Genomic DNA, 12622 nt, shown 5'->3' with positions numbered 1-12622 from the left:
CTTGGGCAAGTCACTTCACTTCTCTGGGCCTCAGTTCCCTCATCTGTACAATGAGGATTAAGACTGTGAGCCCCATATGGGACGGGAACGGTGTCCAACCCAATTACCTTCTATCTACCCCAGCACTCAGTACAGTGCCTGGCACAGAGTAAAGCGCTTAACAAATACCACAGTCATTATTGTTGTTATTATTTTGAATCAGGAAAGTTTATAATAGTCTTGAAATAACCAGCCAATCAGTGGTATTTATTGAATGCGTATTATGTGCAGATCACTGTACTAAGCACTGTGTTGGGCTTACTTCATCCACTACTCCCCTGTTCACATTCTGCGTGCCTCCCAGACTCACCTTCTAACAGTACCTCCCTCTGATATCTGCCCCCTCTTATTCCTTGCTCTCGCTGTTGCCCCGGCCTGGAACTCCTTCCACCATCAAATCTGCCAGGCTACAACCCTCCCCGTCCTTAAAGCCTTCCTAAAATTCTCCCTCCTCCCAAAATTCCCCAAACCCCAATTAATGTCAACCCAACAGCCGTCCTTAATACTTATGTATTTATACCTATCCTCAGCACTTAGTGATATAGGATAATCAATCATACAGTCAATGATTTATACAGTTAGTTCATCCTCTTATATTGGTTGTATCCTTGTTCTTTCTCCCATTCCCTGTACTCGTTCATAATTTATGCCAGTTTAGCTCTGGGAGACAGGAAACCTGGCTTCTAGTGCCAGATCTGCTCTTCTTACCTCATGGAGATTTTGTGAGGATAAAGGGAGATCATGGATGTAAAAGATCTCTGGGGGAAAAAAAGACTATAGGAGTAGAAGGGGTTATTGGAAATTTCCTGAGGGTAGGAACTACGCGTTCATTCCGCTTCTGGTGCATCTCCCCCTGCTTAGACTGTAAGCTCCGTGTGGGCAGGGAACCTGTTTACTGACTCTGTTATATTGTACCTTCCCGTGTGCCTAGTACAGTGCTCTGCACACAGCAAGCGCTCAATAAATACAATTGATTCTGAGGCACTCTCTCCCAGTTAGTGTTCAGCAAACAGTAGGGCCTCAATAAATTACCACTGGTTTTATCCTAGATCTCCTGGGTTTGCCATCTCAGACGATTTCTCTTGTTTTTAAAGAGCTCCAGGATTTGATTACCCAGAATGAGGAAGTATTTTTTTAGAGCTAACCCAAAAAATCTCTCCTACTGCAGGTCAAGTCCATTTTCTCTTCTTCAGTCCCAGTTAGTGGAAGATTTGAATAAAAAATTCAATTCAGTGGCAAGGAATCACGCCTTTTTAAAATTCACTTATTTTCCCATCTGCCTGGATTTTTCTTGACGATGGAAATCCACAACGGAAGGGTCATCAGTCCCCGCGCAAACAAAGGACGGGTGAGGAGCCATCAGCAGTGCAAGACCCCTGTTGGTCCCCTGGACCATGGAAACTTGCCTCCCGAGAGAGATGCTTCCCTGTCTCCATGCCAGTGGGACTCCCCATCAGTCTCTGACCCAACTGGCCCAGCAGAATGAGATTTCAACCTTTTGAACGCTGGGAAGTTGCAGTCCCCAACTGGATTTCACCGTGTCTTTCCCCAACCCCCTCTACTGTGTCTACAGCGTGTGGGACCGTTATCAGCCAGTTAATCGTATCTATTGAGCGCTTACGGTGTGCAGAGCACTGTACGAAGCACTTGGGAGAGGATAAAAGAGTGCATTGAGACGGTGTCGGGCCCTTAGCTGCAAGGAGTCTGAAACTCTGTTGCAGCCCCTTTTTGACTTCATCCTTGACATCTTTGGTTTATGTTCGTGTTTTTATTCTTTCATCTTTCCTCGTGTGTCTGTCGCCAGCCCCGCTGCCTCCCCCGGCCTTTGATTTTGAGCTTCTTGGAGGCCAGGGACCCTTCTCGCCCATGTCTTTTCTTCTCAGCACTTTAGTCAGGACTGTGCACCAAGTAGCTTAATAAATACTATTAATACTATCACAAACCAAAATGATAATTCCCCCCCCCAAAACCTTTCACCTCAGAAATCATGATTTCACATGCTGCTTTTAATGTATTGACACAATAAGCAACCTAAATAGGGTCCTGGGGGAAAATGTTCACCAATCAGTAATATTTATTGGTCACCATCTACTGTGCGCAGAGCACTGTACCAAGCGCTTGGGAGAGCACAATACGACCGAGTTGGTAGACATGTTCCCTGCCCACAGTGAGCTTACAGTCTAGAGGACAGCAGAGTAAAATAGGGACTGGAGAGGGGAGAGATTGGGGATAATGAGATCAGCGAGGAGGTTGATGGAGTATTATGAAAATCTAAAATCACTTTATAATAAATTAGGGGATCAATTTTGGGGGAAACTATTTTATGGGAGTTCTTTGTGTTAGTGCGAAAGCTTCTTTGGGTCAGGGAACACGTCACTTTTTATTTCTCTATTTCCCAAGTACCTGGTACAGTGCACTGCATCAAGTTAGGTACTCCTTAAATGTTCCTATTACTACTATATCTGCTATAGCGTGGCTCAGTGGAGAGAGGCCAGGCTTGGGAGTCAGAGATCATGGGTTCTATCCCGGCTCTGCCCCTAGTCAGCTGTGTGACTTTGGGCAAGTCGCTTCACTTCTCTGGGCCTCAGTGATCTCGTCCGGAAAATGGGGATGAAGACTGTGAGCCCCACGTGGGACAACCTGATCACCTTGTATCCCCCCCGCAAGTGCTTAGAACAGTGGTTGGTACACAGTAAGCGCTTAACAAATGCCATTATTATTATTACTACTGCTATGACAACAAATGGGCCCATGATAGTAGCAAATGCAAGTTTACAGCTGGGATTTACTTTCAGAAGTATCCAGTTGGTGCCACTGAATATGTCGATACAATTTCACCCCCGATTTTTCTCAAACCACACTAAGAGTATGTTTAAAATGGTAGTGTCTTATGCCGTTGAGTCGTCTCCGGCCCACGGTGTCACCACAGACCCCCGGAACGCCCCGCTCTCCCATCTGCAATCGTTCTGGTCTTGGATCCATAGAGTTTTCTTGGTAAAAATCCGGAAGCGGTTTACCGTTGCCTCCTTCCGCGCGGTAAGCTTGAGTCTCTGCCCTCGACCCTCTCCAAGTGCCGCTGCTGGCCAGCACGGGTGATTTTTGACTTTTAGCAGATTGCCTTCCACTCGCTAGCCACTGGCCAAGCTAGGAATGGAATAAGTATGCCTCTACTTGACTCTTCCTCCGGTCCCCGAGGCCTGTAGAGTACTGGAAACTCTCCAGGTGTGATCCTGAAAGGGTGTTTAAAAAGGTTGTCTGTGAAAAAGGTTTTATTGAAACGAGGCCCTCGGCCCCACAGCATTTACGTATAACTGTATATTTATATGAATGTCTATCTTCCCCTCTAGACTGAAAACTCGTTGTGGGCAGGAAATGTGTCTACCGACTTTGTCGTATTGTTATATTGTACTCTCCCAAGCATTTAGTACAGAGCTCCGCGCACAGTAAGGACTCAATAAATTCATTTGATTGATTTTTTCCATAGCCTATAGAAGTAGCCAGTTGGAGAGTTCTTTAAAACATAATCCATGTCTGTCCCACAAAGTATGAGGGTGCAATTTGCCTTCAAAGTATGGTTAACCCTAATTGGTTCATTCAATCGTATTTATTGAGCACTTACTGTGTGCAGAGCACTGTACTAAGTGCTTGGAAAGTACAGTTCGGCAACAAAGAGAGGCAATCCCTGCCTACAACGGGCTCACGGTCTAGAAGGGGGCGAGGCAGACAAGCTTCCTACATGTAAGTCGCTTCATTGGATTAGTGTTTCATTAAATTATAGTGGCTTGCGTGGCTCCAGGGAGCTCGAGCCCTCGTTTCCAGGTATGGCCTAGCGGTAAGAGCACGGGCTTGGGAGTCAGAGGACATGGGTTCTAATCCCGGCTCCGCCGCTTGTCTGCTGTGTAGCCTTAGGCACGTCACTTCACTTCTCTGTGCCTCAGTTTCCTCATCTGAAAAAGGGATTAAGCCTGTGAGCCCCACATGGGACAACCTGATTACCTGTTCTCTACCCCAGTGTTTAGAACAGTGCTTGGCACATTGTAAGCATTTGACAAATACCATCATCATTATTATTAGTAACTTCTCTGTGCCTCAGTTACCTCATCTGTAAAATGGGGATTAAGAATGTGAACCCCACGTGGGACACACTGCGTACCTTGTATCTACCCCAGCGCCTAGAACAGTGCTTGGCACATAGTAAGTGCTTAACAAATGCCATTATTATTATTGTTAATAATAATAATAATAATAATAATAATAATAATAATGAACGATCCAGAGCAGATAGTGTGAATTCTTTGGTATAAGACCTTTAGGGGTGAAAATTCCTTAATTTTTCTTGTTATCCTAGTCTGGCCATCCATTGCAACAGGTCCGCTACACTGTAGTCTGTGAGCCCGTTGTGGGCTGGGATTGTCTCTATTTTTGCTGAATTGTACTTTCCAGGTGCTTAGCACAGTGCTCTGCGCACCTCAAGCGCTCAATAAATACGATTGAATGAATGAGGAAGAACTGAGATGAAGAAGTGAGAAGCAGCGAGGCTTCGTGGAAAGAGCACGGGCTTGGGAGTCCCACTTGGAACAGTGCTTGGCACATAGTAAGGGCTTAAGGAATACCATGGTTCAAGTACCATCATCATCATCGTCATTTTTATTATGATTATCATCATTAATAACATCCTGACGTGGGAGCTGTAAGCCTCGCGGTTAACAGAGCTAACCTCCTCCACCAAGAGGCCTTACCAGCTTGAGCCCCCCCTTTCCCTCTGCTCCCCCTCCCACCCTCTGCTCCTCCCCCTTCCCCTCAGCATTGTGCTCCTTTGTCTATATTATTTATTACCCTATTTATTTTGTTAATGAGGTGTACATCCCCTTGATTCTATTTCTCTTGATGATGATGTCTTGTTTTTGTTTTGTTCTGTTTTGCTTTACTGTCTGTCTCCCCCTTCTAGACTGTGAGCCCGCCAGTGGGCAGAGACGGTCTCTATCCGTTGCCCAATCGGCCCTTCCGAGTGCTCAGTCCAGTGCCCTGCACAGTCAGTGCTCAATAAATACTTCATCTAGCTGATGTCTTGTTTTGTTCTGTTTGGCTTTGCCGTCTCCCTCTTTTAGACTATGAGCCCGCCATTGGGCAGGGATGGTCTCTTTCTGTTGCCCAATTGTCCATCCCAAGCACTTAATCCAGTGCCCTGCACAAAGTAAGCACTCAACAAATAGTATTGAAATTATCGCCATGGTTCTTGTCTGCCCGTCTCCCCCGATTAGACCGTAAGCCCGTCGAAGGGCAGGGACTGTATCTGTTGCCGACTTGTACATTCCAAGCGCTTAGTACAGTGCTCTGCACATAGTAAGCGCTCAGTAAATACTGTTGACTGAATGAATGGATGAATTTAGTCCATCCCAAGTGCTTAGTCCAGTGGCCTGCACATAGTGCTCAATAAAGACTACTGAATGAATTTATTTTGATGATGTTGTTTTGTTTGGCTTCGCCGTCTCCCTCTTTTAGACTGTGAGCCCGCCATTGTGCAGGGACGGTCTCTATCCGTTGCCCAATCGTCCCTTCCGAGCGCTCAGTCCGGTGCCCTGCACATAGCAAGCGCTCAATAAAGACTACTGAATGAATGAATGAATTTATCTTTCAATAAATACTGTTGAATGAATGAATGAATATCTTGCCCATGTCTTGTTTTGTTCCGTTTGGCTTGGCCGTCTCCCTCTTTTAGACTGTGAGCCCACAATTGGGCAGGGACGGTCTCTATCCGTTGCCCAATCGTCCCTTCCAAGTGCTCAGTCCAGTGCCCCGCACACATTAAATACTATTGAATGAATGAATTTATCTGATTGATGATGTCTTGTTTTGTTCTGTTTGGCTTTGCTGTCTCCCTCTTTTAGACTGTGAGCCCGCCATTGTGCAGGGATAATAATAATAATAATAATAATGTTGGTACTTGTTAAGTGCCTACTATGTGCAGAGCACTGTTCTAAGCGGTGGGGTAGATACAGGGTAATCAGGTTGTCCCACGTGAGGCTCACAGACTTAAACCCCATTTTACAGATGAGGTAAGTGAGGCACCGAGAAGTGGAAGTGAACTGCCCACAGTCACACAGCTGACAAGTGGCAGAGTCGGGAGTCGAACCCATGACCTCTGACTCCAAAGCCCAGGCTCTTTCCACTGAGCCACGCTGTCTCTATCCGTTGCCCGATTGTCCCTTCCGAGCGCTTAGTCCAGTGCCCTGCACATAGTGCTCAATAAATACTATTGAATGAATGAGCGACTTTATCTCGATGATGTTGTCTTGTTTTGTTCTGTTTGGCTTTGCCGTCTCCCCCGTTTAGACTGTGGGCCCGCCACTGGGCAGGGATGGTCTCTATCCGTTGCCCGATTGTCCCTTCCGAGCGCTCAGTCCTGCAGATGACACGCAGATCTACCTCTCTGGACCGTCCTCTCCCCTCCCTTCAGGCTCGCATCTCCTCCCGCCTCCGGGACGTCTCCACCTGGATGTCGGCCCGCCACCTAAAACTCAACATGAGCGAGACCGAGCTCCTCATCTTCCCTCCCGAACCCGGTCCTCTCCCAGACTTCTCTATCACCGTGGATGGCACGACCATCCTTCCCGTCTCTCGGGCCCGCGATCTCGGTGTCATCTTTGACTCGTCTCTCTCCTTCACCCCACACATCCGATCCGTTACCGAGGCCTGCCGGTCTCACCTCTACAATATCGCCAAGATCCGCCCTCTCCTCTCCACCCAGACGGCTACCTTACTGCTACGGACTCTCGTTATATCCCGGCTAGATTACTGTGTCGGCCTGCTCTCTGATCTCCCTTCCTCCTCTCTCGCCCCGCTCCGGCCTATTCTTCACTCCGCTGCCCGGCTCATCTTCCCGCAGAAACGATCTGGGCCTGTCACTCCCCTTCTTAAACACCTCCAGCGGTTGCCTATCGACCTCCGCACGAAACAGAAACTCCTCACTCTAGGCTTCGAGGCTCTCCACCACCTTGCCCCTTCCTCCCTCTCCTCCCTTCTCTCTTTCTACCGCCCACCCCGCACGCTCCGCTCCTCCGCCGCCCACTCCTCACCGTCCCTCGGTCTCGCCTATCCCGCCGTCGACCCCTGGGCCACGTCCTCCCGCGGTCCCGGAATGCCCTCCCTCCTCACCTCAATCTAATTCTCTTCCCCTCTTCAAATCCCCACTTAAAACTCACCTCCTCCGAGAGGCCTTCCCAGACTGAGCTCCCCCCTTTTTCCCTCTGCTCCCTCTACCCCCTCCTTCACCTCTCCGCAGCTAAACCCTCTTCTCTCCACTTTCCCTCTGCTCCTCCCCCTCTCCCGTCCCACCCCCTCGGCACTGTGCTCGTCTGCTCGACTGTATATATCTTTATCACCCTATTTATTTTGTTTATCTTGTTTAATGAGATGCACATCACCCTGATTCTATTCAGTTGCCATTGTTTTTATGAGATGTTCCTCCCCTTGACTCTATTGCCATTGTTCTTGTCTGCCTGTCTCCCCCGATTAGACTGTAAACCCGTCAAAGGGCAGGGACTGTCTCTATCTGTTGCCGATTTGTACATTCCAAGCGCTTAGTACAGTGCTCTGCACATAGTAAGCGCTCAATAAATACTATTGAATTGAATGAATGAATGAGATGTTCTTCCCCTTGACCCTATTTATCGCCATCGTTGTCGTCCGCCCGTCTCCCCCGATTAGACCGTGAGCCCGTCAGTGGGCAGGGACCGTCTCTATCTGTTGCCGACTTGTCCGTTCCAAGCGCTTAGTACAGTGCTCTGCACATAGTAAGCGCTCAATAAATACTATTGGATGAATGAATGAATGCCCTGCACATAGTAGGCCCTCAATAAAGACTACTGAATGAATGAATTTATCTTTCAATCACTACTATTGAATGAATCAATGTATTTATCTTGCTGATGTCTGGTTTTGTTCTGTTTGGCTTCGCCGTCTCCCTCTTTTAGACTATGAGCCCGCCACTGGGCAGGGACGGTCTCTCTCCGCTGCCCAATCGTCCCTTCCGAGCGCTCAGTCCGGTGCCCTGCACATAGTCAGTGCTCCATAAATACTACCGAATGAATGCATTCATCTTGCTGATGTTGTTTCGTTCTGTTTGGCTTTGCCGTCTCCCTCTTTCAGACCGTGAGCCCATCATTGTGTAGGGACGGTCTCTACCCGCTGCCCAATCGTCCCTTCCGAGCGCTCAGTCCGGCGCCGTGCACCCAGCGAGCGCTCAATCAATACGACCGCCCCGCGGGGCCCGGGCCGGGCCTGGCCGGCGGCCGCCTACAACTCCCGAGATGCCGCGCGGCTCCGAGCGCGGACTCCAAGTCCCAAGCTGCCGCGCGGCGTCCGTCCGTCCGGGCCGGGTCCGACGCGCCGCCGGGGCCGGCCCGATAAAGGTTCCGCCCTGCTTGGCGCGGGCCGGTTGGCCAGCGGCGGCGGCGGCGGAGGCGGGCGAGGAGGAGGAGAGGCGGAGCCCGCGGGCGGGGGCCGAGCGGCGGGGGTCGGAGCGGCCGGGGAGATGGAGGGCGGCTGCGGGGGGTCGTGCGGGAGCGGCGGCGGCGGTGCCCCCGGCGGGAGCGGCCCCCCCGGCGGGAGCGGCGGCGGCGGCGGCGGAGTGATCCGCGAGCTGTGCCGGTGCTTCGGTCACTACCATCGCTACCTGGGCCGCCTGGACCAGAACCTGCGCGACACCAAGAAGTTCTTCCGCGACATCAGATACTCCGGCGGGGCCGAGCCCGACCCCGGGCTGCAGGCCGGTAAGGAGGGCAGCGCCCGGTCCGCCAAGGCTCGGACGGGGACATGACGGCGTTTGGCCGGAGCTCGCTCGGGGACACGCACTCTTCGAATAATAACATTCATTCATTCGGGCGCTGGCATTGAGGGAGCCCTTACTCTGTGCACAGCGCTGGACTAAGCGCTGGGAATACTCATGATGGTATTTCTTGAGCCCTTACTCTGTGCACAACGCCGGACTAAGCGCTGGGAATGCTCATGATGACATTTCTTAAGCGCTTACTCTGTGCACAGCGCTGGACTAAGCGCTGGGATTACTAAAGATGGCATTTCTTGAGCCCTTACTCTGTGCACAGCGCTGGACTAAGCGCTGGGAATACTCATGATGGTATTTCTTGAGCCCTTACTCTGTGCACAGCGCTGGACTAAGCGCTGGGAATACTCATGATGACATTTCTTAAGCGCTTACTCTGTGCACAGCACTGGACTAAGCGCTGGGAATACTCATGATGGTATTTCTTGAGCCCTTACTCAGTGCACAGCACTGGACTAAGCGCTGGGAGTAATAATGATGGTATTGTTTGAGTCCTTACTATGAGCAGAGCGCTGGACTAAGCGCTTGGAATACTCATGATGGAATTTCTTAAGCACTTACTCTGTGCACAGCACTGGACTAAGCGCTGGGAATGCTCATGATGGCATTTCTTAAGCGCTTACTCTGTGCAGAGCACTGGACTAAGCGCTGGGATTACTAAAGATGGCATTTCTTAAGCCCTTACTCTGTGCACAGCACTGGACTAAGCGCTGGGAGTAATAATGATGGCATTGATTGAGCCCTTACTATGTGCAGAGCGCTGGACTAAGCACTTGGAATACTCATGATGACATTTCTTAAGCGCCTACTCTGTGCACAGCACTGGACTAAGCGCTGGGAATGCTCATGATGGCATTTCTTAAGCGCTTACTATGTGCACAGCACTGGACTAAGCGCTGGGAATGCGCATGATGATATTGATGGAGCCCTTACTATGTGCAGAGCGCTGGACTAAGCACTGGGAGTAATAATGATGGTGTTGATTGAGCCCTTACTATGTGCAGAGTGCTGGACTAAGCACTTGGAATAATAATGATGGTGTTGAGTGAGCCCTTACTATGTGCAGAACACTGGACTAAGCGCTGGGAATAATAATGATGGTATTTCTTGAGATCTTACTATGTGTACAGCGCTGGACTAAGCGCTGGGAATACTAATGATGGTATTGATGGAGCCCTTATTATGTGCTGAGCCCTGAACTAAGCGCTGGGAATGCTAATGATGGTATTTCTTAAGCCCTTACTCTGTGCACAGCACTGGACTAAGCACCGGGAATACTCGTGATGGTATTGATGGAGCCCTTACTGTGTGCACAGCGCTGGACTAAGCACTTGGAATAATAATGATGGTATTTCTTGAGCCCTTACTATGTGCAGAACACTGGACTGAGCGCTGGGATTACTAATGATGGCATTTCTTAAGCGCTTACTATGTGCAGAGCACTGGACTGAGCGCTGGGATTACTAATGATGGTATTCTTACGCCCTTACTATGTGCAGAGCACCGGACTAATTGCTTTTAATACTAACGATGGTATTTGTTAAGCCCGTACTATGAGCAGAGCGCTGGAATAAGCGCTGGGAATACTAATGATGGTATTTGTTAAGCTCTTACTATGTGCAGAACACTGGACTGAGCACTTGGAACAATAATGATGGTATTGATTGAGCCTTTACTATGTGCAGAGCGCTGGACTAAGCACTTGGAATACTAATGATGGTATTTATTAAGCCCTTACTATGTGCAGAACACCGGACTAAGCGCTTGGAATAATAATGATGGTATTTGGTAAGAGCTTACTATGTGCAGAGCATTGGACTAAGCGCTTGGAATACTAATGATGGTATTTGTTAAGCGCTTACTATGTGCAGAGCACCGGACTAAGCGCTTGGAATAATAATGATGGTATTTGTTAAGCGCTTACTGTGTGCAGAGGACTGTTTTACTTGCTGGGGTAGATACAGGATATTCAGATTGTCCCACGTGGGGCTCACATGTTTTAATCCCCATTTTTACAGATGAGGTAACGGAGGCCCAGAGAAGTGAAGTGACTTGCCCAAGGTCACACAGCAGAAAAGTGCCAGAGCTGGGATTAGAACCCACGACCTCTGACTCCCAAGCCCGGGCTCTTGCCACTGAGCCATGAAGCGCTGGGGGGAGGGGAGGGGAATGCAAGGTGATCAGGTTGTCCCACGTGGAAGTCACTTCACTTCTCTGTGCCTCAGTGACCTCATCTGTAAAACGGGGACGAAGACCGTGAGCCTCACGTGGGACAACCTGATGACAATGTAAATCTCCCCCAGCGCTTAGAACGGTGCTCTGCACGTAGTAAGCGCTTAACAAATACCAACGTTATTATTAAGTCACTTCACTTCTCTGCGCCTCAGTGACCTCATCTGTAAAACGGGGATGAAGCCTGTGAGCCTCACGAGGGACAACCTGATGACCCTGTATCTCCCCCAGCGCTTAGAACAGTGCTCTGCACATAGTAAGCGCTTAACAAATACCGACATTATTATTATCACAAGCAAACCGGTTTGGACAGAGGCCCTTTCCCAGGTGGGGCTCACAGTCTCAAACCCCATTTTACAGACGAGGGAACCGAGGGCCAGACGAGTGACTTGTCCAGGGTCACACGGCAGACGGGTGGCGGAGCCGGGATTCGAACTCATGACCTCGCGACTCCCAGGCCCGAGCTCTATCCCTTAGGCCGTGCTGCTTCCCACTTGAATGAACGTTGGCCACACGGCCCCAGGAAGAGGTCGGTCAAGCTGGCAGGAGGAGGAGGAGGAATTTGTCCATTCCAAGCGCTTAGTACAGTGCCCTGCACCTAGTAAGCACTCAATAATATAATAATGTCGGTATTTGTTAAGCGCTTACTAGGTGCAGAGCACTGTTCTAAGCGCTGGGCGAGATACAGGGTGATGAGGTTGTCCCACGTGGGGCTCACAGTCTCAATCCCCATTTTACAGATGAGGGAACTGAGGCACAGAGCAGTGAAGTGACTTGCCCACAGTCACACAGCTGCCAAGTGGCAGAGCCGGGATTCGAACCCATGTCCTATTGAACGAATGAATGAATGAATGTGCCCAGGCTGGGGGTCGAAGGAGGGCAGGGAAGGGAGGTCCATGGAAAGGCAGCTTGGCTAGTGGAAGGCAGCACTAGGGAGAAGCAGCAAGGCCTAGTGGCAAGAAACCCGGGCTTGGCAGTCGGAGGACCTGGGTTCTTTTTTTTGTTGTTGTTGTTAAGCTCCTACTATGTGCCAAGCACTGTTAATAATAATAATGTTGGTATTTGTTAAGCGCTTACTATGTGCCGAGCACCGTTCTAAGCGCTGGGGTAGACCCAGGGGAATCGGGTCGTCCCACGTGGGGCTCACAGTCTCAATCCCCATTTTACAGATGAGGGAACTGAGGCACCGAGAAGTGAAGTGACTGCCCAAAGTCACACAGCTGACAAGTGGCCGAGCCGGGATTCGAACCCATGACCTCTGACTCCAAAGCCCCTGCTCTTTCCACTGAGCCACGCTGCTTCTCTAAGTGCTGGGGTCAATACAAGATAATCAGTTTGTCCCCCGTGGGGCTCACAGTCTTAATCCTCACTTTCCAGATGAGGTCACTGAGAAGCGAAGTGACTCTCCCAAAGTCCCACCGCTGACAAGTGGCGGAGCCGGGATTCGAACCCGCGACCTCTGACTCCGAAGCCCGGGCTCTTTCCACTGAGCCACGCCGCTTCAGGCCG

The 12622-nt window shown here is 49.9% G+C and overlaps 1 protein-coding gene and 1 non-coding gene across 2 annotated transcripts in view; one reads left to right on the top strand and one right to left on the bottom strand.

Moving 5' to 3' along the window:
* Positions 1-3141: 3141 nt before the first annotated feature.
* On the bottom strand, positions 3142-3279 carry LOC114813590. Its single transcript, XR_003761307.1, has one exon. It is a non-coding gene; the product is annotated as a small nucleolar RNA SNORA7 (small nucleolar RNA).
* A 5293-nt stretch (positions 3280-8572) lies between these two features.
* DSTYK (dual serine/threonine and tyrosine protein kinase) overlaps positions 8573-12622 on the top strand; it is an 80150-nt gene continuing 76100 nt past the window's right edge. Inside the window, exon 1 of the mRNA XM_029069656.1 lies at positions 8573-8810. Coding sequence (XP_028925489.1) covers positions 8573-8810 — 238 coding nt within the window. The remainder of the gene's footprint in view (positions 8811-12622) is intronic.

Source organism: Ornithorhynchus anatinus, chromosome 7 (genome assembly GCF_004115215.2).
Source record: "Ornithorhynchus anatinus isolate Pmale09 chromosome 7, mOrnAna1.pri.v4, whole genome shotgun sequence".
Lineage (NCBI taxonomy): Eukaryota > Metazoa > Chordata > Mammalia > Monotremata > Ornithorhynchidae > Ornithorhynchus > Ornithorhynchus anatinus.
The sequence above is the reverse complement of the archived record's forward strand: the minus strand, read 5'-3'. Positions and strand labels throughout refer to the sequence as shown.